This window comes from Zalophus californianus, chromosome 16 (assembly GCF_009762305.2).
Source record: "Zalophus californianus isolate mZalCal1 chromosome 16, mZalCal1.pri.v2, whole genome shotgun sequence".
In the NCBI taxonomy this organism is placed as follows: domain Eukaryota; kingdom Metazoa; phylum Chordata; class Mammalia; order Carnivora; family Otariidae; genus Zalophus; species Zalophus californianus.
The window spans coordinates 39,578,436-39,603,672 of NC_045610.1; the positions used below are offsets into that span (position 1 = coordinate 39,578,436).

The 25,237-nt window shown below is 50.6% G+C and overlaps 3 protein-coding genes across 11 annotated transcripts in view; 1 reads left to right on the plus strand and 2 right to left on the minus strand.

The window, feature by feature from the left end:
* RARA (retinoic acid receptor alpha) overlaps nt 1–4,655 on the plus strand; it is a 44,755-nt gene extending 40,100 nt beyond the window's left edge. For 7 of the 8 annotated variants that reach the window (XM_027625534.2, XM_027625535.2, XM_027625536.2 and 4 more), the window contains 3 exons: nt 1,280–1,484; nt 2,316–2,474; nt 3,078–4,655. In XM_027625534.2, the coding sequence (XP_027481335.1) occupies nt 1,280–1,484; nt 2,316–2,474; nt 3,078–3,295 (582 nt within the window). In that variant the 3' untranslated portion in view covers nt 3,296–4,655. The remainder of the gene's footprint in view (nt 1–1,279; nt 1,485–2,315; nt 2,475–3,077) is intronic. The other variant, XM_027625533.2, reaches the window with a different exon arrangement.
* A 5,918-nt stretch (nt 4,656–10,573) lies between these two features.
* On the minus strand, nt 10,574–12,972 carry GJD3 (gap junction protein delta 3). Its single transcript, XM_027567556.1, has 2 exons — nt 12,297–12,972; nt 10,574–11,414 (listed from the first exon to the last, which is right to left on the minus strand). Exon 2 carries the CDS (start codon nt 11,408–11,410, stop codon nt 10,574–10,576), a length of 837 nt encoding a protein of 278 aa, XP_027423357.1. The 5' UTR covers nt 11,411–11,414; nt 12,297–12,972.
* Nucleotides 12,973–20,159: 7,187 nt separating this feature from the next.
* The window catches only part of TOP2A (DNA topoisomerase II alpha), a 28,906-nt gene continuing 23,828 nt past the window's right edge, over nt 20,160–25,237 (minus strand). For both annotated transcript variants that reach the window (XM_027568403.1, XM_035724803.1), the window contains exons 30-35: nt 23,836–23,988; nt 23,477–23,603; nt 23,311–23,354; nt 22,770–22,910; nt 22,126–22,325; nt 20,160–21,255 (exon numbers count right to left, since the gene is read on the minus strand). In XM_027568403.1, the coding sequence (XP_027424204.1) occupies nt 21,127–21,255; nt 22,126–22,325; nt 22,770–22,910; nt 23,311–23,354; nt 23,477–23,603; nt 23,836–23,988 (794 nt within the window). In that variant the 3' untranslated portion in view covers nt 20,160–21,126. The remainder of the gene's footprint in view (nt 21,256–22,125; nt 22,326–22,769; nt 22,911–23,310; nt 23,355–23,476; nt 23,604–23,835; nt 23,989–25,237) is intronic.

Consider the following 25,237-nt stretch of genomic DNA (forward strand, 5'->3'; position numbering starts at 1 on the left):
GATAGCCACCTTCCCCAGACACACATCTGGAATCGATCTGTTCAAATGCCCCCCACCCAAGTGCCCACCCTTCCCTTCCCCCACGTGACCACCTGTTCCCATAGCCCCTCAGCATCTGGATGTCCACTGCTTCACCCGTTCACCCACACATGCGTCCATCCATGCTCACCCCATCTTTCCCTTGAAACTTCCACCCTACCACCCATCTGCCCATCTCTTCCATCTAATAAAGATTCACCCAGGACCCTGTGTGGCCAGGCCTTGAGCTGGGTGTCAGGAAACAGAGGTGAACACGACACCAGCCCCTCTCTTGAGAACCTTCTGTGTGTGGAGGCAGCAGATATGTAAACAGAGGTTACCAAACCTTGCTGAGTGCTGGCTGGAGATGGGGATGGGCTGTCCCTTCTCTGCAGGAGAGAGCCACAGCTGCGGGCCCCCAGGGCAGGCGTCCCAGAGGAGGGAGCACCCCGGGTTGTATAGAAGGGGCACGTGAGAGGGCCCTAACTTGGGGACAGGGTGTGACAGGCCCAAGGGTGTGAGACCAGCTGGATTCAGGGGACTGCCGGGCATTTGGTGGAGCAGAGGGTGGCCAGGCTAGAGGCAGGATGTGCGTGCTGGGAACTGTCAAAGTCAAGGCTGGGAGGACTCTGCTCCTTGACTTCCCTAATGGGCTCAGCCCACCTGTCCCTTCTTGGCCACTTCCAGGGTGGGGAACCTGAGAGGTGACAAGGCTGCAGCTTCCTGGTAGGGGTGGGGCGGGAGGAGCAGGGTGTGGCATTTCTGGGTAGTCCCCTGTTCCCATGCCCCAGATGCAAGAGTTTCAGCCCTGGATCAGGGTTTGAAATGGTTGGAGCTGATACACATTCATGGAGTTCTGCTGTGTACCCAGTCCTGGGGACTGGAGACCCAAATCCGCTCTGGTCCTTGCCTTCTGCAAATTCTAGTTTCCCCTTAGATTCTCTTCGTGGAGACCGGATGATCTAGATCTGCACTGTACGGTAGTGGCTTGTTGTGTGTGGCCCTTCAAATTTAAATGAATTAAGATTAAATTTAGTTCAGTTCCTCAGCTGCACTAACCACATTTCAGGGGCCCAGTGGCTACGTTGGCTGGTGGCTACTATTTGCGTGGGGGCAGACCTAGAACATTTCCATCATTGCAGAAGGTTCTATCAGACAGCACTGGTTTGGCCGCCTGCCCAGTGGTCCTGTGGGGATGCTGGTACTGGAAGTGCTGGGGAGATGGGTCCAGTCCCTGAACTCGTGCATCCTCTGCTCCCAGATCCTGCGGATCTGCACGCGGTACACGCCCGAGCAGGACACAATGACCTTCTCCGATGGGCTCACCCTCAACCGGACCCAGATGCACAATGCCGGCTTCGGCCCCCTCACGGACCTGGTCTTTGCCTTCGCCAACCAGCTGCTGCCCCTGGAGATGGATGACGCTGAGACTGGTCTTCTCAGTGCCATCTGTCTCATCTGTGGAGGTGGGCAGGGGGCCTGGGGCTGGGGAGCCAGGCCCAGGGTGGTGGGGCGGCCCCCGGAGTCTCTTCCAGGGAGAAGCCCAGGGTCAGATCAGAAGGGGGCCTCTGTGTCACGCCCCCTCAGAGGGGTGAACGGAGAACGCAGAGGGGCGGGGTCTGGTCTGTGGCCGCACAGCAAGGGAGAAGGGGCGGACGCCTGATGTCTGCTTCCCTGTTGATGGGTTGTGCCCCTTCCGGGGGGCTTAAGAGTGAGGGCTTGAGGGTCAGACCACCCAGGTTCAAATCCTGGCCAGCTTGTGACCTCTTGAGCAGGTTGTTGAACTTCATTGAGTCCCTGTTTTCTTTAAAATGGGGCAGTAAGGGTCTCCACCTCATAAAGTTGATGGGGGGGATTAAGAGGTAATAAAGAAGGCACAGTTTGCCTACAGTAAGGCCCAGTAGATGTTGGCCGCTGTTGTTATTTGATGAAGAGTTTCGATATATTGTGCTCGTGTCTATAGTAACGGGCGGGAGTGAGACCTACCTGGGCATCCTCCCTTTGCCTGAGGATGGCACTGCCTGTGTTCACGGGCCCCATCCCTATGAATTGGGCTGTCAGAGAGGGCCCCGGACGACCCCACCCCAGTTCCTCTCTGCTCACATTTAAGAGCCTCTTAGGGTCTTTCTCAACAGCCCACAGACCGCAAGCCCTGCCCTGTATGGGGAGGTCCCAGGAGCAGAGACGCTCAGCCTGTGGCCTGGGCCAGCGCGCCCCCCAGTGACTGAGGCTGGGAGCGCGGCTGTGTTCCTTGCTAGCCCTGGGCGGAGCTGCTCAGGGGGCATCTGCTTCCTCAGACCGGCAGGACCTGGAGCAGCCAGACAGGGTGGACATGCTTCAGGAGCCGCTGCTGGAGGCGCTGAAGGTCTATGTGCGGAAACGGAGACCCAGCCGCCCTCACATGTTCCCCAAGATGCTGATGAAGATCACAGACCTGCGAAGCATCAGTGCTAAGGGTGAGGCTCGTGCCCTGTGTGTATGCCAGAGCCGGACCCCAACACCTGGCCCAGGACCCCCTGCCCGTGCCCAGAGTCAGGCCCCCCACGTGGGAGTCAGCACCCCACCCCACATCTTCGTGCCCAAGACGATGCCCCACTCATCTGGACTTCCCCGTGCCCAGGTGACCTCCTGCGTGGGAGCTCTGAGGGGGCATTGTCACCTTTGCGTGCTAGTTGAGGGCATGGCTCTGTAGCCAGACCGTGTGGGTGTGTGTTGAGCAGCGCTGCGCCTCAGTTTCCCACCTGAGGAACGGGGATCATGATGGTGTTTACAGAGCTGTGTTTGCGGCGTCAGGAGGAGAATCTGTAACACACGGCACGTAGGAAGGGCCCCGGGTCCACCCCAGGCAGTCTGACCCCCGAGCCTGGGTTTGCAACCACTGCTGCCCCTAGACTTGGGGGCCTAAGAGAGCTGGCTTATGTCAGAGAACTGCGCCCCGAGTTCGGTCCGTGGTGGATGCCGATACGGGTAGAACTGGTCCTTCCAACCTGCACCCTCCCTCCTGGAGCTTTGTGAGGCTGGGGGCCCATGTGTTGATCTCTGCTATTCCTTTCCGGCAGGGGCTGAGCGGGTGATCACGCTGAAGATGGAGATCCCGGGCTCCATGCCACCTCTCATCCAGGAAATGCTGGAGAACTCCGAGGGCCTGGACACTCTGAGCGGACAGCCAGGGGGCGGGGGGCGGGATGGGGGCGGCCTGGCCCCCCCACCCGGCAGCTGCAGCCCCAGCCTCAGCCCCAGCTCAAACAGAAGCAGCCCGGCCACCCACTCCCCGTGACTGCCCGTGCCCCGTGGACACAACCCTCACCCCACGCCCTGGCTTTTCTCTGCCTTTCTACCAACCATGCGACCCCCACCAGCCCTGCCCCCCCCACCTGTCCTCCCTTTCCTCGGAGACAGGAGGGAGGAGGCGGCGACTCTTCAGAGGGAGGCCCGGGCAGCATGGACTGCCTGCTCCTGCAGCCTGGGCTGACGTCAGGGGCAAGGTCGTGAACTGAGTGAGGACCCCTGGTCCTGGGCCTCAGGATGGAGCCTGGGGGCCTTGCGTTCATCAAGACAGCCCTCTGCCCCCCTCGCCACATCTTCATCACCAGCAAATGCCAGGACCTGGCTCCCCCGTACTCAGAACCCGCAAGCCATTGCCCCCCGGTCGGGAAACCCCCCTGCCTCGGTTGGTGACAGAGGGGGTGGGCCAGGGGTGGGGGGGTTCCCCCTGTACATACCCTGCCGTACCAACCCCCAGGTATTAATTCTCGCTGGTTTTGTTTTTATTTTAAATTTTTTTTGGTTTTGATTTTTTTAATAAGAATTTTCATTTTAAGCACATTTATACTGAAGGAATCTGTGCTGTGTATTGGGGGGAGCTGGATCCAGAGCTGGAGGGGGGTGGGTCTTGGGGGAGGGGAGCGGCTCACAAGGGGCTCCCGCACTCTCCATGTCCCTGCACCCCCTAGCCCTGCTCCCCAGCCTTTTTCTCCTCAGTTTTCTCTTTAAAACTGTGAAGTACTAACTTTCCGAGGTCTGTCCTCCCCTTCTCCCTCTGCCTAACCACTGGGCATGGACAGTTTCAGGCAGCCCCCAGGAGGAGGGGGCCCACCATGAAAGGGCAGGGGGCAAAGCAAGGGGGGAGCCCTCAGAACATATTCGTGTGTATTTCTCAGCCCTGTGGACTTGGCAGAGCTGCCTCTCCCATCATCTAAGCCCTCCAGCCCCCACTGTGAAGGGGCTGGCCAAGGAGTTCAAGCTGCCCCTGTCCCCCAGCCTCACAGCCACCAGCACTGCCCACAGGGCCCCCAGACACACACGCACGCGCACACACACACGCGCGCGCGCGCACACACACACACACACACACACACACACACAGCGGACCGATGGGCCAACAGACACACTTGGCCTGAGTTCCTCTGTTTCCCTGGCCTGCCCCCCGCTCCCCACCACATCCCCATGCCCCCTCCTTGCCCCGCAGGACGGGCCTACAGGGGGTTCCCTCCCCTCATCCCCTGCACCCCCAGGCTGGGGGAGCTGGTTCTGCCCTGCCCTCCTTGCCCCGGGGTTGGGGTCTCATCCCCCCAGAGCCCGCTGGTGCACCTGTTACTGTTGGACTTTCCACTGAGATCTACTGGATAAAGAATAAAGTTCTATTTATTCTACACATGCCTCAGAGCCTCACTGCCTCGCTGCCTTCTCCCACCGTGTGGGCAGGGAGCTGGAGATGGGGGAGCGGCTAGGAGCAGCTAGGAGCACCGGGACTGTGCTGCCTTCGGGGCCTGCCTTGCGGGCGCTGGGGTCTTTGGTGGAACAAGATAGGCCTGCCCTTGGGAGGCCCTCTGTCTAGGGGTCTACATAGCCCGTGTCAGGGAGCTCCAGGCTGGAGGTGGGGAGGGGAGAGGAGAAACTGTTCCCACCTTCGGGGAGTCCCCAGTCTGAGGGAGGAAGCCAGCCCCAGCTCTCTGGGAATCTTGGTCTGAGGGGGGAAGCCTGCCTCTGCCTTCAGAGAGTCCTGAGCCCTTGGAAGCCAGAGCTTGGGTCTGGGGGTCACTAAGTGGCAGAGGAGTTCTATTCCGGACTTGACCTTCAGGAGTGGCAGTTGGCATGCGTACCCAGGTCAGGAGCCCTTGGCAACCTAACAAGAACGTAGCATTGGGATGGCCTTAGAAAGCCAGCCCATCCGTCCCTGTGCGTCCAAGAAGGACTGTCTTGCCCTCCCCTGCCAAGCCCTAAAGTCACTCTGTGGGCAGGAGGCAGAGAAGACAGCTTGCAAGGGAACTTGGTTGCTCCTGGTTGAGAGGATCAAGTGTGGCAGGCCTGTAGTGGCATCAAAGACCAATTCTCTCCACTCTTCACACTACACATCAAGGCCCAGAGAGGGCAGTGCCCTTGCCCAGGGGCACACAGCAAATTCATTGCAGATGGGGGCCCAGTACTCAGGGTTCCCACCTCTCAGCCAGAGGTCTTTCCTGGAACCCTGATGCCCCCAAAGAAGCGTCAAGCACTGAGGTGTGAGGGCTCCAGGGAGATGGCAGTGAAGGCTGTGTCTGGGGTGGGTTCTCAGGGCGCCTGGGCGGGAAGAGATTTCCCAGGCAGGAAGAGCTCCTTCCGCAGGGGCCTGCCTGCCATTTCTATTTCAGCCACCAGGTGGCGGCAGCTCCTCACTTATCTCGCCGTCTGGGCGGCCAGAGTGTGCGCGGGGACAGAGGTTCTCGTCCTCCAGCAATTTTTTTCTAACATTTTCTTTATGTATCTGACAGAAATTTAACATAACACACCTACCCACGTGCTTTACAAAAATCACTCTTCTATCACACTGTGGCGTAGCTGTAGCTGATGGGAAAGGTCTATGAATTTCAGTGTGTTAAGGCAGATAGGATATCGTCCTAATATATTGGCATTTAAAAGAAGTAAGGTTGAGGGGCGCCTCGGTGGCTCAGTTGGTTGAGCGACTGCCTTCGGCTCAGGTCATGATCCTGGAGTCCTGGGATCGAGTCCCACAGCTGACCCTCCCCCCTCTCATGCTCTCTCTCCCTCTCATTCTCTTTCTCAAATAAATAAATAAAATCTTTAAAAAAAAAAAAAGAAGTAAGGTTGGAAGCCATTCTCTACAAGAAGCCCAGGAAACTTAAGGAATATGGGTGAATGTTGAAATAAAAGCTGACAATGTATAATAAAACCATGTCCTCCCCCCCAAAAAAATCCACAAACCTCTAATATTTCACATGTAGAACAGAATCAGGTATTTTTTTTAAGATTTTTTTTTAATTTATTCATTCGAGACACAGAGATACAGAGAGAGAGAACATGAGCAGGGGGAGAAGCAGAGGGAGGGGGAGAAGCAGGCTCCCCGCTAAGCAGGGAACATGATGCAGGGCTTGCTCGATCCCAGGACCCTGGCTGGTATCATGACCTGAGCCGAAGGCAGACGCTTAACCATCTGAGCCACCCAGGCGCCCCCCCACCCGCTTTTTTAAAATAAGCTCTGCAACCATCTTGGAGCTCGAACTCACGACCCCAAGATCAAGAGTCACATGCTCCTCCGACTGAGCCACGGGCGCCCCCACGCGTGATAATTCTGTATTGCAAGAGGGCATCTTGGCATTTCTAGCTTCTACCTACCAAATGCCAAGAGGGTCAACCTCATTGTGGCAACTAGAGCAGTCGCCCCGAATTTACAGAGTGCCCCCTCACCCCAGGGTAGTACCCTTGACCCTGGGGCTTGAGGTTGCCCTCTGAGGCTCACAGTTCATTGTTGATGAGCAGTTTCTTAGCCACAGCACAACTGACATTTTGGGCCCAGGGATTCTTTGTTGGGGTTGGGGGGGGCTGTCCTGTGCATTGTAGGGTGTTTAGCAGCATCCCTGGTCTCTGCCCACTGGATGCTAGTTGCACCTTCCCCCCAGCTATGACAACGTGATATGTCTGCAGACATTGCCAAGTGTCCCTGGAGGGCAGAACTGCCCAGTTGAGAACCCCGCTGTGGAGTCTGATCACTGAGGTCTGACATGTGTTTTGCAAAGGGTCCGGTCCCCTCCTCCAGAGGAGAAACTGACCCAAGGACGGTGACTGGGGTACAAGCTGGGGAAGGCAGTGACTAAGTCTTGGGTCTATGGGAGCACAGGGCATTTAACCAGGCCTGGGGCAAGTTTCAGAAGGCTTCCTGGAAGAGGTGCTCCCTCCCAGCTGAAGGTCTAAGGGAAAGAGTTAGCCAGACGTGATAAACAGAGGTGATAAATAGCTTCATGTGATCAGAAACTGTCACCAGCTCTGTGCTTTAACCATTTTGGTTGGAATGCTGGAAGAAGTAAGTTGGAGAGGCTGGGATAGGCTCAGGCCAGGGCTGGTTCAGGAGCTGGACTTGACCCTGAGGGCAACGGGAGTGAAGGATTTCAAGCCAGCCAGTGAGCTGTTCAGACTGGAATTGTAGGGAGCAGAGCAGAAGCTGTGGGAGCACTCGAGGCCACCGGGGACAGGGCTGACCCTGGGCAGCCCCCAAAGGGTGAGAGCGGATAAGGGGAGGAAATGCTTAGGTGGCAAAATGGGAGGACCAGGTGATTGACAGGACATGGGAGGCGGGCAGAAGAGAGGCTTTGGCAGTAGAGGGTGGGGGTGGCCTGGATGGATGGAGACAGCAGCACGGAGATGGGAAACTAAGGCAGTTGGGGTTGCATTTGAGGTGCTGGTGACCCTCCCTCCTATCCCTTCCTCCACTCCAGCCACACGGGCCTCCTTGCTGGCCTCAAACAACCCTCAACGTATTCCTGCCTCAGGGCCTTTGCACTTGTCATTCCCATCACCCAGAATGCTCTTCCTGGAGCCAGCTTCATAGCTAGCTCTTTGCTACTCTCTGTTCCAGTGTCACTCCCCACGGATAGTAACTGTCTTGCCTTACTTTGAGCGATACCTGGCAGTATATTCTATTGCCTGCTTTCCCACCAGAATGTAAGCTTTATGAAGGCAGGTTTTATTCACCACTGGAGCCCAACATCTGGATCTGCTCTGTTCAATACAGCAGTCACTAGCCACATGTGGTGACTGAGTCTTAAAAATGTGGCTGGTTCTGGGCGCTGGGTGGCTCAGTAGGTTGAGCATCTGCCTTTGGCTCAGGTCATGATCCCAGGGTTCTGGGATCGAGTCCCATGGCGGGCTCCCTGCTTAGTGGGGAGCCTGCTTCTCCCTCTCCTCCCTGCGCATGCTCTCTGTCACTCTCTCTATCTCAATATCTCAAATAGGTAAACAAAATCATTAAAAAAAGTGGGTGATCCAAATTGAGATGTGCTCTAAGCATAAAATACACACCAGATTTTTTTAATATATATTTTTCAAGATTTTGTTTATTTATTTGACAAGAGAGACACAACGAGAGAGGGAACACAAGCAGGGGAAGCGGGAGAGGGAGAAGCAGTCTTCCCGCAGAACAGGGAAGGCGCCCCAACACACACCAGATTTCAAATACTTAGTACAAAGACAAAATAAGTATCTCCTTAATACTTTTTTTTTTTTAATATCGATGATGTGTTGAAATAACATTTTGGATACGATGGGTTAAAGAAAATGTTATTAAAATTAATTTCATCTGTTTCCTTTTACTTTTTTTTTTAAAGATCTTTATTTATTTATTTGACACAGGGAGAGAGACAGCGAGAGAGGGAACACAAGCAGGGGGATTGGGAGAGGGAGAAGCAGGCTTCCCGCCTGAGCAGGGAGCCTGATGCGGGGCTCAATCCCAGGACCCTGGGATCATGACCTGAGCTGAAGGCAGACGCCCAACGACTGAGCCACCCAGGCATCCCTGTTTCCTTTTATTTTTTAATGTGGTTACTGGAAAATTTAAAATTACACATGTGGCTCACATCCTATTTCTATTGAACAGCGCTGATCTTGAACATTGCCTGGCATATAGTATGTGCTCAACAAATATTCCTTGAATGAATACATCTGGAAAACAGCTGGATATCCACTTCTGAGTTTGTTGGAGGCCCAGGCTTTGCACACATAGCTGACCATCATCAGAGAAATGTTGCACACCACGAGTGTGGATAAGCCCTTATCACCTCCTCTGCGCCAGTGTGGAGGGGCGAGCAATGCCATCCAGCAGGCAAGCTATGCCTGGGGAGGCATGGGTGCCACGGGGCGTCTAGTTCCGCCTTGGGGGTGGGTGCTGTGAGGGACGGCATCTATTTCTTCCCAAATGAGACCAAAAGGTAGGTAGGTATTAGCTAGGGTGGGGAGGGGGTGCTGCAGAGAGGCAGGCTCCTCCAGGCCAAGAAACAGCATGTTCAAACATCTGGAAGGAGATGGGGCACTGTGCCTGGCAGGAAAAGAAAACTCAGTATGGTTTGGAGCACAGAAACCGTAGGAAGCCCAGGCCATGGGGCTGCGGCAGGACTGGCCAGGGCGGGACTTCAGAAGCCTCATTCGGGTGCTGGACTTACCCCTATGACAGGGAGCCCCAGAGGGCATAAGCGGGAGGACTAGGAGAAAATCAGGCAGGGTGGGTGGTGGTGGCCTGCTCAGCAGGGTTGGATAAAGCCCAGGGCAGCGTCAGATGGTGGCCCCTGGATGTCACTTAGGTCCTGGGTGATCTTCGGGAGAGCAGCCCCACTGGGGTGGCAAGGGAAGAAGACAGATAGGGGCGGAGAAGGGGCAGGAAGGGGACAAGAGGAAGCCACGTAGGTTGCTCTTTGTTTGCCCCCAGGAGGGAAGATGGCTGCAAGGAAATGCAGGGCTGGGGGCACGTTTTGGGGCAGATTTCTTTCAAGGATGGAAGGAACTTGGCCGTGTGTATGGACTTGGGGAACAGCCGCAGGGTGAGGGAGCGAAGCTAGGACAGAGTCCTGCCTTCTGACCCTACTGCCCACCCCCACTCTACTTCCAACAAAAGGGACCGCTTGGCCACCCTGCCCAGGCCACACAGTCGAGGGTGTGGATGGTGCCCACAAGCCCTTCCACACGGAGTCCTGCCCAGGGTGAAGGGGCACCTCTCTCCTCCCTGTGTGGGCTCCATTAAGCGGGGAGAGCTTCCTACAATACCCCTGCAGGTAAGGGGGGAGCCATTGCGCCTGTTGCTGGCACCTTATCAGATCTCTCTCTCTCTCTCTCCCCCATGCAGTCACCCAGGGCATACAGATGCATGCACATACAGAACCCACACAGGGCATACGCATGCACATACAGCGAGCCCACATAGGATGCACCTGCGCGTACACACATGCACACACACAGCTCACACTATACATACGTGTACATGTGTGCACACACATAGGGAGCCCGCACCCGGGCCACACCTCAGTCTGAACGAGGAGAGGCCCGCGCGCGGGAAGCTGGTATCGCGATGACTTTTTTCTGAGCACCACCCGAACCTCCACTTTCCTCTCCGCTAGGCCCTCCTGTGCCCTTTCTCTCAGTCCCGGGCCTCCTTCCCCGCCACCTGGATCGGGGAGGGCATCCGGACCCGCCTCCGTTCATCCCCCGGCCCCTCACCAGCTCAACCGAGAGCACCCGGGAAGTGCTCGGGCAGGCTCGTGGGGCCAGTTCTCGCGGAAGCACCCTCCGCCCGCCTCTAGATGGCCAGGTCCTGGCGGACGGTGGCCAGGGACGCCTTGCTGCGGCCGCTGCCGCCCTCGCTGTCGCCGGCGGGGGCCGCGTGCGCGTAGGCGGGCGGGCCGCAGGGGTCCGGGCGCGGGGGCCGCGAGGGCGGGACCGGGGGCGGCGGGCGCAGCTGCCGCGCCTCCTCGCGCGCGCGGTGGCGGCGGCCGTCGCGCTCGGCCCCCTGGCGACAGCGCCGGGCGCGCGGGCGGCCCTTCCAGAGCAGGTGGCCCAGCTCGGCCACGCTGAGCAGCGCCGAGAGCAGCCCCACGGCGAAGTAGAAGAGCACGAAGACGGTCTTCTCGGTGGGCCGGCTCACGAAGCAGTCCACGGTGTGCGGGCACGGCGGGCCGGCGCACGCGAAGTGCGGGGCCACGCGGAAGCCGTAGAGCAGCGCCTGGCCCGCCAGGAAGGCCAGCTCGGCCAGCAGGCGCAGCGCCACGCTCAGCAGGTAGCAGCGCCGGCGCGGGGGCGGCCCGGGCCCGGCGTCCGCGCCGCCCGCCTCCTTGCCGGCCCGGTGCACCGAGTAGATGACGAAGAGCACGGGGGGCGCCGAGAGCAGCAGGATGTGGAAGAGCCAGAAGCGGTAGTGGGAGACGGGGAAGGCGCGGTCGTAGCAGGTCTGGCGGCAGCCCGGCTGCAGCGTGTTGCACACGAACTCCTCCTGCTCGTCCTCGAACACGGCGCCGCCCACCGTGGCCAGCACCAGGATGCGGAAGATCAGCATGACCACCAGCCACAGGCGGCCCACGAGCGGCGACTGCAGCTGCACGGCGTCCAGCAGCGAGCCCAGGAACGCCCACTCGCCCATGGCGCTGCGGACGCGGGGGCGTCAGAGGCCGACCCCATCAGCGTCCCCCCACTCCCCCCCCCCCGCCGCCCCAGCCCATGGGATGAGGTCAGCTGGCCCTCCTCTAACTTTGGGGCGAGGCAGGGGCTCAGTGAGGCCTGGGTTTAGCTGGGATTTTGTGGGAACTCGGGAGTCGGGGGTGAGGTGGGGGTCAGGAGGGGTTAGGAGATTCTCCACTGTGGGTGCCCTTCTCCTTGGGACCGACAGGTGCGGGGGAGGAGCCCCACCGTCGTGCTCTAGCTCTAGACCCCCATGGGCCTGCTTGGTTGGACCGCTGGCTCCTCCAGAGTCCAGATCTGTAAGGAGTGAACTTGGACATCAGGAGGGGCAGCCGCCCCCCGCATTGTAGAAGCAGAAACCCAGGGGTGCCCTTATGTGCTCCAGGATGCTTTCCATGGGCAACCATGGTGCCTCCAACCCAGGACTCCAGACCCAACTTGGTACCCCTGGGAGAGCTGGGAGCCAGTAGACCGAGAGGGACCTCACCTCCTTCTTTCTCTGCCCACCATTTCTCTTGCCCTTCTTATTGCAGTGAACTCCTCTCAGAATTGGGGGGTGGACGCAAAAGTAGTCCCACTTCCTTAACTCTCTCCTTTGTTCCAGGTGTCCGCTGCCATCCCACCGCAGAGTGGTGGGAATACGGGCCCAGCCCTCTCCCATCTCCTCCCTGGTGTCCCTCAGCTTCCAGGCTCCCACATCGCCTGAGAACCTCCCCCAACACACACACACACACACACACACACACACACACACACACACACACACACACACACACACACACACACACGGGTCCCACGGGTCCCACAGCCCCCTGGCGCCCCCCAGACCCTCACCTGACCCCACTCACCCTGGAGCTGGAGCTGAGGTGTTAGAGCCGAGGGAGGGATCCTGGGAGATGGCTGGGACTTGTTCCTCCTAGACCGGCTTTCATGTTCCCTTTTGGATTTGGCCAGGACAGATGACAGGACAGAATCGCTGAGAGGGGCTTGCTCTCCCCCTTCTCTTAAAGGGACAGGGTGGCCCTGTCGGCTGGCTCCACCCTTGGGAACAGACACAGGGCCATGCCCCTTGCTGGGCTTTGCCAGCCCTCCCTTTCTCCCTAACCCACTCCTACCCCCATCCCACTGCGGTGTCTCCTTTTGGGAATGGGGGAGGGGGTTAACCAGAACCAACCGCTTTTGAGGGGGGAGGTTATGGAAGCCCATGGAACAGATTCCCTCAAACTGGAAGGCCTAGATCCACTATCAACTGACTGCCACCTTTGAGGCTGGAGAGAGGTTTGGGGCTGAGTTGGGGGCAGCAGCTCTGTCACTAATCGCCTTGGACAAGTCACTGAGCAATTCTGGGCCAGTCTCCTGGCTTGTCAACTGAGGATGCTGAGCCATCTGACCCCCAAGTTTCCTTCCAGCTCTATGTCTTAAAGCAAAGATCCCAGTCATATTACGGAGAACAAAGAAAACCTGTGCCCAGAAAAGAAAAATCCCATATGGAAACCATTAAGGCATCAAGAGTGGTCAGCATTGGTGGTTAAATAAAAGCTTTTTCTTTCTTTCTGCTTTTCTATAATTTCCAGATTTATTATAATAAGCATGTTATTTTATAATGGGAAAAATAGACTTCTAGGAGGCTCTGAATCACATCCTATGACTCTAGGTGGCAGGAGAAGCTGTCCCTTAGGGGAAGAGTTAGGATGACTCATGATGACCTGAGTGGCCAGGGAGGGGACACCCCCAGGTTGAGACATTTTGTTCATCCCCTCTAGGCCTTTCTAGGAATCCACCCAACACACACACCATTCCCCTCCACCTGTGCACCTGCTCTCTACCAGGCCTGGCGCTGAGCCCGTCACACAAATTAGCACATTTAATCCTCTTGATGACCCTGGCAGGAGGGAAGATGAAACTCGGAGGGTCTCAGCCACTTGCCTACAGTCACACAGCATGTAAATAGCTGGTCCCTGTCTCATGCCTGGCTTGACTGGCTGGGAGCCCACGCACTTGAGCCCATCATGGAACTGCTCTCTCTCTAGCCTGCTTGGGTTTCCCAGGGCCTGACAATTCCCAGGGCTTTTGTTGGGTCTGGTGGGCCAGACACTGGAAGTGGACCATGCCTGCCCGGCTCTGAGTGGGGAGGCCAAAACTCTCCTCCTCCACGACATTTCCTCTTCCCTTCAGCCAGGGGGCCTGTATAATTTTCCATGTGTTGACAGGGACCCCCTGACCTGATTTCAGGAAGGGGTGGGAAACGAGCCCTTCACCCATACTGGCTCAGGGGCCCAGCCCAGCCTGGAAAAACCCTAGGTTAATGATGGTTGTGCCGGGGAACCCTGCCCACCGTCATGCAGAGTTCCCTTGGGAGTGGGCCTGGGTGGGGAGACACTGCCTTGGACAAAGTCCAAAGGAAAGCATGTGCTGGGGCCCCACATTCCAAAAACAGGATATGGGGTGGGGGCATGGCTGACTTTCCCAACCCTGACCTCTGCCTGCTCCTGGCAAAGTTGCTCCCTGACCCCCGAACCCCAGCCCCAGCTATGGGGGCTCAGGGACACACCTCATCTCCCCTGACTGTCCAGGATTGGTCCCTGCCCTGTCCTCACGGCCCCTGCTGGGTCAGGCCACCGGCCTAGCTTGGAAAAACCCCATCAGACTGCCTGTTGGGAGTGGAAAATGGCAGAGGTGGTGGGCTCGGGTGGGGCAGGAGCATGGTCTCGCTGTGCTGTCCCCAGCCCCTGATGCCACAGGGCCAGACACAGGAGACCGTACAATCTCTGGGAGCTAACCTCCTTCCCAGATAGCGCTGTCCAGCCTGAGAGGAGGTGTCACTGATGCTGCCCAGGGCTGGTGACACATGGCCCCATTCTTGGCCATACTTAAGATCTGGAGCTGGGCTGAAAGGCGCATCCTACACAGGGTCACGGTCAATCTCTGCCCCAGACACTTCACCCTAGCCGGTGGGACTGTGGAGCCAATTCCCATTCTGTCACACATGGACACACACACGCCGCTGCTGCATGGTTGTACCCAGTAAGTGACATCATCAAGACACGATTGTATTTTCTCTTCCCTGTGCCCCTCTAACAATTTTTAGTCTTTATAGAAATGTTGCCTTTTAGTGAGGCCTTCCCTAGCAGCCCTCACTGGAATTAACCCCCTACTTCCCATCCCCTTTCTCAGCTTTGTTTCCTTTGCACTGATCACTACATAACATACTCGGTATTTTTTTATTTTGATTTTTTATCCTGTGTGGCACCCGTCTCCTCCATTAGCATGTCGGCTCCATGAGGGCAGGGCCTCTGGTGCTCTGTTCACTGTCCTGGGTCACCACCTACAACAGTTCCTGGCACCTGGTCTATGCTCAGAAAGTATTTGTCAGGTGGATGAATGAAGTGGGGTGGGAGGGCTGCAGAGGGTGCGGATCAGCTGTGCCCCAAGACCATGAGAACGCTGGTGGGTCGCCTGCCTCAGTTGCTCGCTCTGATCTCGTCTAAAGCTTGTGATCACTTAAGTGGCGGATTTGGTCCGAGATCAGTAATCAGAATGTCTAGTCCTGGGTAGAAATGAAAACCCCAAAACGGGTTAATGGTATAATTCCTCCCTCACCTTTCTTCCCCCTCAGCCTGGGTGGGAACGGTGCAGGCCTCCGAGGGTGGGTGCGTTGGATTCCGGTTACCCTGCCGCACCTCTCTACCACCCCCCACCCCTTCTGCTGCATAGTGTCTGACCCTTCAAACCCTTTCCGGGCCTGAAAATCCTCCGGACAGGCGACCTTCTGTTCACAAGTGGTCCCCGCTCCTCTCTTCTCCCCCGGCCTTCAGTCTGCGGCTCCGAATACACCCCTCCGGCTCTGCCTCCTCACCCACGGGGACCCGCTAACACGCTACCTCCTCCCTTGGCTCTATAATTATTTAAGATTAGGTTCGGCTGTAACAGCAAAAGAGCAAGAACAGTGGCTTAAACAAGAGAGAAGCTTGTTTCCCTCTCATTTGAAAGCAGGAGGCCGGTGGGCTGTTCAGCGGTGGCGGGGCAGCTCTACGCTCCAAAGTCCTTAGGGGTGCAGGCTTCTCCCCACCCCTCCCTGGGTGTGGCCCACGTTCTCCGCGATCCTGTCCGCCGCACTCCAGGCAGCGCATGGATGGAAGGGATGAAGGCGGGAGAAATTAAGTGCAGGGATGTCTCTCAGAAAGTCCCGGAAGCTGCCACGTGACCGACTGCTCACATATCATTGGCCAGGATGACCTTCCGCAAGGAAGGCTGGGAAATGTAGTCTTTTTAAAAAAAAACCCCAGGTGGCCTTGCACGCAAGAAAGGGGAATTTCACCCTCACGGTCACAGATCTGCTTCTGTTATTAGCCCTCTCCGCTGAGGTGGGGATTCAGAGAAACTCGGTTCCCTCAAGTCTGCCCCCGCCAGCTAAATAGTTCTATTCAGGTTCTCAGCGGTTTGGATGATGCCCACCCACGTAGGTGGTGATCTTTACTCAGTCTACTGATTCAAATGCTAATTTCTTCTGGAGACGACACCCCAGGAGACATCCCTAAGAGACACCCCTATTTGGACATCCCTTAATGAAGTCAAGTTGATACATACAATTAACCTTCACAAGTTCCTCAGATTTGCAATGGTGCTGCACCTGAGTGAAAGACACCTGAGACTCATTCCTGGAGTGGTTCAAGTTCAGCGTCATATCAGAACTGGAACCCACATATTACTTTTATAACCTGGAAAAATTATGGTTCTTTTCATTTGGAAGGTAGACATGTAACATTTACTATTTTTGTAAACTACAGGAAGATGCAAAAAAGAAAAAAAATCACCCAAATCTCATTCTCCAAAGAAAAGCAGATGACATTTTGCAGCAACTTACAGTTGGCCTTTCAGTTTTTTTTTTTTTTTTAAGATTTTGTTTATTTATTTGACAGACACAGCCTCTTTTGGAGAGGCTTTTTTTTTATTATTATTCTGATGTTGCTTTTATTTTTAAAATCTGGTTAAGAATATATATATTTTTAAAGATTTTATTTATTTTGAGAGAGAGAGAGAATGAGAGAGAGCACATGAGAGGGGGGAAGGTCAGAGGAAGAAGCAGACTTCCTGCCGAGCAGGGAGCCTGATGCGGGACTCGATCCAGGGACTCCAGGATCACGACCTGAGCTGAAGGCAGTCGCTCAACCAACTGAGCCACCCAGGCGCCCAAGAATATATTTTTAACATTTTTACATTGAGAACATTATAAGTGTCTGACAGTTCAGCCTGAGCTGGGCGGTTTTTAAGGCTCTAGCTTCGTGGTGCCCTTGAGCGTTGAAGCACCTTTGTTTCTGCCTGGACTCATGGCCTGCAGGGCCGGGTCCCCCAGGTCAAGGGTAGCTGGAGCCAGCTCACTTTAGTTTCTTTTCTTTTTTTTTTTTTAAGATTTTATTCATTTATTCATGAGAGACAGAGAGAAGAGAGAGAGGCAGAGGGAGAAGCAGGCTCCCAAGGAGCAGGGAACCCGATGCGGGACTCGATTCCAGGACCCTGGGATCACGACCTGAGCTGAAGGCAGACGCTCAACCATCTGACCCACCCAGGCGCCCTCACTTTAGTTTCTGACGGACCACACAAGACCATGCAGCTTAGGTTTAACAACAAACTAATTTAAACAAACTAATTTAAATAAACATTCTAGGAGTTTTGAAGACCCTAATCGCCTTTCCACTCCCTCAGCACTGTATCTGTAGTTCAGCAAGATCCTTAATGGATTTGTAAGTACAAGTTTGAAAATTCCTGGTTTACATTTGAGCCTCACAGTCTAAAAGTTAACTTTTTAAAATTTATTATTTTTAGAGATTTTATTTATTTGAGAGTGAGCAAGGTAGAGAGCACAAGCAGGGGGAGGAGCAGAGGGAGAGGGAGAAGCAGACTCCCCACTGAGCAGAGAGCCTGATGCCAGGCTAGATCCCAGGACCCAGGCATCATGACCTGAGCTGAAGGCAGATGCTTAACAGACGGAGCCACCCAGGCGCCCCTAAAAGTTAGCTTTTTATTGCAGTATTTATACACAATAAACTGCACCATTTTATAATATAATTCAATGAGTTTTGATACATTATACAGGATAATTTTTGTATCTTTTTCTCCCTGCTACCCAACAGGACTTCCCTGTTGTTAAATGTTCTGGGAAAATATGACTTTTAATGGCTCTGTAATACATGGTAAGGGTGTACCAGTTTAACCAGTTCTTCCACTGTAGGACACTTATTCTGTTCCCAGTTTTTCACCAGTGTGAATAATGCTACAATGAATGCTTTTGGACACAAACTTTTTGTTTTTTGGACTTCAGAATAATTTTCCAAAAGTGGAATTACTGAAGAAAGAGACACTGGGCAGGTCAGAACAGATATCCATCATTCTAGGAGCCAAAGTTAATTAAAAAATTTTTGTCTTTGGGTTTTAGGAAAAAATGGCCAGAAATCACTTAAAAAAATTCCCTTTCAGGAGGAACAGTGGGCTGCAATGTGTTTTAAAAGAAAAGCCTGAGTATGCTTATTGTATTATCAATGGATGTGTTTTGAATTCCTTATTTTCTCGATAACTATTCTTTTGTAACTCTAATTGGTGTAATACGTATTTATCTAAGCAATGTTTCATGTGTAGGAAATAACTATTCTATAAAGGGTCTAAATGTACATAACCGGGTTTATTAGCACTAGAATTTTTATCTTCTAGAATGTTAATTGGTTTAAGGAATGAAGTCAAGAGATGTATTCATTTGGAGTCTTAGTTAGCAAGTGCTTTACTGATCAGGAGCAAACTTCTATTTTTTTTTTAAAGATTTTATTTATTTGACAGAGAGAGACACAGTGAGAGAGAGAGCACAAGCAGGGGGAGTGGGAGAGGGAGAAGCAGGCTTCCCGCCGAGCAGGGAGCCCGATGTGGGGCTCGATCCCAGGACCCTGGGATCATGACCTGAGCGGAAGGCAGACGCTTAAGCACTGAGCCACCCAGGCGCCCCAAACTTCTACTTTTAAAAGATAAATGTTTTGGAGTTTTTTCTTTCTAAAGAGGGTTTATATGCTTTCCTTCGATCAACAAATGAGTACTCACCAGACAGGGACTTCACCTCTGATTTGTAACCTTCTTTCATGTCAGTCAATAATGTATATGATCATTCTTAAGGAGTACCTTGTATTCCTCATTGTACCAAATTTGTTTAAACTGTTTTATCCGAGGTCTCTTGTTGTTGGACATTTAGGTTATTTTCAATTTTATTAGAGGCTTCAATAAGCATCTTTGCATGTGGCTTTTCTTGAGATAATTGTAGATTTTTTAAAAAAAGATTTTATTTATTTATTTGACAGAGAGAGAGAGAGGGACAGCGAGAGAGGGAACACAAGCAGGGGGAGTGGGAGAGGGAGAAGCAGGCTTCCCGCTGAGCAGGGAGCCCCATGTGGGGCTCGATCCCAGGACCCTGGGATCATGACCTGAGCTGAAGGCAGTCGCCTAACCAACTGAGCCACCCAGGCGCCCCTGAGATAATTGTAGATTTACATGTAATTTTTTTCCAAGATTTTATTTGAGAGAGAGAGAGACAGAGAGAGAGAGAGAGAAAGAGCATGAGCTGGGGAGAGGCAGATGGAGAGGAAGAGGCAGACTCCCCACCAAGCATTGGAGCCCCACGAGGGGCTTGATCCCAGGACTGTGGGATCACGATCTGAGCCAGGAAGGCAGACGCTCAACCGAGCCACCCAGGCACCCCTTACGTGTAGTTTTGAGAAACAAGAGATCCCTTGTATACTTTGCCCCACTCTCCCCTAATGGTAGCATTTTGCAAAATTATGTGAATAGGATATTGAGATTTCCTGTTTCTGTGCGTTTATGTGACTTTTTATACATGTCCCAATTCTTACCTTTAAAATTTTTTTGAGAGAGAGGGAGAGAATGTGGGGGTGCAGAGAGAGAGAATCTTAAGCAGGCTCCACACCCAGTGCAGAGTCTGACGTGGGGCTCAATCTCAGGACCTGAGGTAAAATTAAGAGTCAGTCGCTTAACCAGCTGAACCACCCAGGCACCTCATGTCCCAATTTTTCTCTTGAACTACATTTCTTAAAGTGAGAATTGCTAGGACAGAGTTTGACCTTTTGGCCCAGATTCTGATTCAAGGACTCATTTTTCCAGATCTTTGTCAACCCCTGGGGCTAGGTTTAGGATATCCCTCTGAAACTCAAATTACTTTTCTTTTGGTACATTTTTAAATGGTTTTGTTTTTGACATTTAAATAAAGTCTGTTTGAACTTAAACTTTGGTATAAGATGTGAGGAAGGGATTGGATTTATCTAACATTTCTAAATGATTGGCCAGTTGCCCTAACGTCATTTACTGAGATCATCAAGTAGTTGTCCTGATTATCAAAATAGTCATTAAAGGGATCATTAAAAAACCAAAACAAAACCACGCATATTTGAAACTACTTGCTCATGGGGGGGCAAGGCCTTCTCAGTGTGAAGGAGATGAATAACTTTGTACCCATGTATAAAAACCCAGGGAAAAACCTGATTGGCCTTGATTAGGTCAGGATGCTTATCTCTTAGACCTATTACTATGGCCAGGGGCTGTTAGGTAGGTACATCAGCAAATGATCAGAATTTCCCTTCCCTCAAAGGGAAGTAAAAATGGATATATTTTAGAGTAAGGAAAAGGGTATACTGCAAGGGGGAAAAAGGGTAATCAATGGGTTGCAATGTTTAGAACATTTTATTAAAGTAAAAAATTGTTGAAATTAAGTGAAATAGAAAAACATAGTAAATATTTACAAAAACACTGAAAACACCACTCAACTCACACACATGTAAAAATGCAGAAATATCTTAAAAAGTTTGTAAGTTGAATATTATGGAGATTTCTCAAAATGGATATAACCGCTCACTGCTGAGTATGGATGGCATTGATATAAGATCTTTGAGTGAATGTTGTCCCTGACTTTTTTTGCAATCCAATCCTCCCTAGAAATTTGATCTTTGGGAGATTCGAACTTGGAGACAGCCCGAGGGGACAAGTCAAGAATTGAGATAGTCACAACACTAATTTCCTTCACCCTATTGACTGTGTTGAGGTTATACAGAGACAGCCACGCTATTTTTCTTCAGCCTCTGCTAATATTCAGAAGGATATGGAGAATATGAGCAATTTCTCATTGCTTGAGCAAAAATTCAGCACATAAAAGGCTGAGTGGGGAGTATTTGTACTAGAACTATAAAGTTCTATCTGATGGAAAATTACCTATAAAACTAAGGTAAAACAGAATTAATCATGCTCTATCTCTTATTTACTGAAAGTATGAAAAGAGGCAGAGTAGACATTTCTAACAATTTTAGCTTAATGAGTGGTCAAGAAACTATGTTATGCTGAAGTGACCACACAACTATCTCCAGAGTCCAGAAGAACTTAAAATCAGATTCTAAAGACAAAAGAAAAGACACTCCAAACATGGACAAAGCAGAGAAGAAAACAATGCCCACAGTGGTCACTACTTAGACAGTATTATAAAACGGTAATAGATACTTCTGCTCTACACACTTTGATGGTTCTGGATTAAAACTACCTTCCCCAAACAAAATTCAGAGGGGAGGATATTAAGGGACTCAGGTAACTCTAAAACCAGTCTTAGGCTCAATAAGACCATTACTTAAAAATTATCACATTTTAGAACAGATCATCTTCATCCGATTCTTCGAGGTACTTTATAGGTTTCTTTGCCCGTCCAGATTTGGCCCGAGGAGCCACAGCTGAGTCTAAGTCCAGATGGAAGTCCTCACTCTCCCCCTTGGATTTCTACAAAAGGAAGTCCAAGTAATTTGCACAATGTTAGTCTGACAGCAACATTTCACTGTAAAAAATATATCAACAGACTACAATTCAATGAGTTTCCCTCCTTCTAATAAGTAGTAAGAAATAGATCTAAGGCAATTCTCATTGACTAAGTGGCATATATATATATATATATATAGGACTCCATCCCAGGACCCTGGGATCATGACCTGAGCTGAAGGCAGACACTTAACTGACTGAGCCACCCAGGCGTCTCATAAGTGGCATGTTTTTATTTCTTTTTAATTTTATTTATTTGTTTACTTTTAAAAGATTTTATTTATTTATTTGACAGAGACAGCGAGAGAGGGAACACAAGCAGGGGGGAGTACGAGAGGGAGAAGCAGGTTTCCCACTGAGCAGGGAGCCCGATGCGGGGCTCGATCCCAGGACCCTGGGATCATGACCTGAGCTGAAGGCAGATGCTTAACTGACGACTGAGCCACCCAGGCATCCCAAGTGGCATGTCTTTACATATAACTTTGTTACAACTAGTAAAAGCTAAATGGATTATGAGATTTACATTTCTTTCCTTTTTTTTTCTTTTTTTAAAGATTTTATTTATTTGAGAGAAAAAGAGAAAGAGAGCATGAGACAGGGTGGGAAGGGAGGGGCAGAGGGAGAAGCAGACTCCCCAACGAGCAGGGAGTCTGACGCAGGGCTCGATCCCAGGACCCTGAGATCAGGACCTGACCTGAAGGCAGACATTTAACCATCTGAGCCACCCAGATGTCCCCACATTTATTTTCTTAAAAATGTGTCAGATTATTAAGAGCAAATCTTGGTTATGTATTTTAAAACACCTACAGCAAAAGGACTGGCTAGGATAAATACCTTGTTTGTGACTGTTTTAGAAATCATTTTCTCAAAATTAGAGTCGGAATCATCAGAAGTGGATGGCTTCCTTTTGCGGCGAATTTTGGTTTTGGGGGGATCAGGCTTTTGAGGTACATCAGAATTCAAGCCTGGATCCTTTTTGGTTCCTTTTGGTGGAGCCCTTTTTTTGGCACCTGTACTGGAGGTGGAAGACTGACCTGCAAGTCAACACAGGGATTCATCATGTGTCCACTCTTAGATGAATTTTTCTCATTGTGAACTTTCTTTAGCAAGCTGTTGATTGCTTCTATTTAATACAGGAAAAAATCTAATAGAGCTGAAAATACATTAGAGAATCAAAGTATTCTTAAGCATCTAACTTTTTTATAGGTTTATGTTTTACATTAAACTTTTGTACTGTTTATAAACCCTGTCCCTGTCATAGAAATGAGCTAGATAATGCCTTGCATTTTGAGAAATATGCTGATTTTAAACCTTTTGACCACCAATTTTGATTATAAAGATCAAAATATTTGCTTCCGTTTGGAAAAGGCTTAATTCCACTATTAATAGTAACTTTTGAGAGTTAAAAAATTGAAATTGACTTGTGGCAGCCAGCTACTTAATCCTAGTATTAACCCATCTCAAAGATTGAAGCTCACTTTTTGCTGCTGTCTTCTTCACTGCCACCTTCTTTTTAGGAACAGGGTTTAGGATTTCAGTGTCAGCTGAGAAGTCAGCAGCAGGAGAACCTGTAGGAAGTGGTACACTGTCCTTGGCATCATCAGCATCAAGGTCCATTACTTCAAATGGGAAGGAAAAGAGTACATATAAACAACACATAAAAATCTGTTTCCTGCTCTAAATCCCCATTTAAACACCAAGTCCGTGACTCTTCTAGAATATTTAAAACATACTCTTATAACTTTGATCAAATTTCTGGATTCTTCATCAGCAGTTAATTTTTTGTACCTCTAGTACCCAGCACAGTAAACAGCAAGCACATGATGACTTTCAGTATATTAAGTGTAGAACCCCTTTCTGTGCAAAACTAACTCTAATTAACAACAGCAATGTAATGCTAATAAGAACTCACATTTATCTTCCAAAGCAAGACTTAGATAAGGTAGTCAGATTAGAACCCAGCTGGACCCGATTGTCCCAGTAAAGCAGACATCTCACTACTTTTACTTGAATACATACCTGACGTGGCACTTTTCTGCAGCTTCAGTTCTTTGGTAGTATGTCTAGAATAAAAAAACCAAAAAACACCCTGACAACCAATTCTAAATGTGTCAAGTAACAAAGACTGTATCATTGACTACTGGCAACAATCATGATTAAAATCCACATTAGAGAAGATACTTACTTTGGGGAAACTTTGGTCTTAAGTGGACTAACATCTGATGATGGGACAAAATCCTCATCTTGAGTTTTTTCATCAAAATCTGAGAAATCATCATCTGAATCCAAATCCACTGTGAATTTGGTTTTTGCTATAAAAAACATACATAGACAAAGAATAAAAGAGGGTAACAGAAATATTTAATCCACAGATTGATATAACATTTCAGGAAGATTTAAGCTTTAGTTTAATCTCCTAAAAGATGCTTTTGTTTTTTCAAAAACTTAATAATAACTGCTCTAAGATATAACAATTTCCGGGATTAATGCCTTGAAATACACTGGTCACTCAGATCTTCCAACACATTCGGCACTTTTCCTTACTTGCTGCTCTCCGTGGCTCTATCTCTCGTGGAGGGATATCAAAGTTACTTTCGTTACTGCTCATATCTGATTCTGAATCAGACCAGGGGTTTCTCTTCTTTCCTTTTTTGATTGGTTTAAATGGCAATGTAGTTTGCTTCTTTGTCTTGGTACCTAGAAGCGAGATAGGAATTAACCACCTTTACATGTTCTTTGACTCACTTTTCTCCATCTATCATCCATCTGTCTTTCAAATATTTATTGAGCTCTGTGCTAGTATTGAGAATACAGTGGTGAACAGAAACAAACAGTCCCTCTTCCTGTGGAGTTTATAGCTTGGTCATCTAATCCCATAAATAAGTTGTTGTCGCCTCTACAATGTACATGCACCCACACTGATCTCACCCTTCAGTCCCTACAATGGCTAGTATATACTGCTTTAATTTCTGTTCTTTTTAAATTTTTATTTATTTATTTATTTATTTATTTATTTATTTATTTATTTATTTGACAGAGAGAAAGCACAAGCAGGGGGAGCGGGAGAGGGAGAAGCAGGCTCCCCACTGAGCAGGGAGCCCGATGCGGCACCTGATCCCAGGACCCTGGGATCATGACCTGAGCCGAAGGCAGACGCTTCACCGACTGAGCCACCCAGGCACCCTTAATTTCTGTTCTTCATAAACCTCTTGAAGGTAAAATGCCATGCTCTCTCACTTCTTGTGCCCACACATTATTTGAGAGTAATCAAACTCATGGGAACATGAAGGCTCAAAATACTCAACTGATTCACTGGTTTTATATGCTAAAAGATCACTAGCTAGGTTTAAAGTTAAAGGTGTGGTGCATTAGAAGGTCAATCTATAATTTTGCACAGTATGGCATACTTTTATTATTTCTTTATTTAATACTAAGATGCTTCTATTTATTTTATTCATCTTTGTATCCCCCACAGAACTGAGCACACATTATCTATTAAAAGTAGATACTCAAGGTTAGACTTATAGATCAATCAATGGAATATAGTGGAGAATCCATAAATAAACTCATATTTATGGCCAATTGATTTTTGACAAGGGTGAAGACAATGTAATAGGGAAAGAAGGTTTTCAATATGGTGCTGGGACAACAGGATATCCACATGGAAAAGAATGAAGTTGGACTCCTTCCTTATGCCACACACAAAAATTAATTCAAAATGGATCACAGATCTATAAGAGCTAAAACTAAAACTCTTAAAGAAAACATAGGGTAAATCTTCATGACCTTGGATTTGGAAAAAGATTAGACATGATACCAAAAGCACAAGCAACAAAAGGAAAAAAAAAAGATAAATTAGACTTCATCACAATTAAAAACTTGTGGTTCAGGGGCGCCTGGGTGGCTCAGTCATTAAGCGTCTGCCTTTGGCTCAGGTCATGATCTC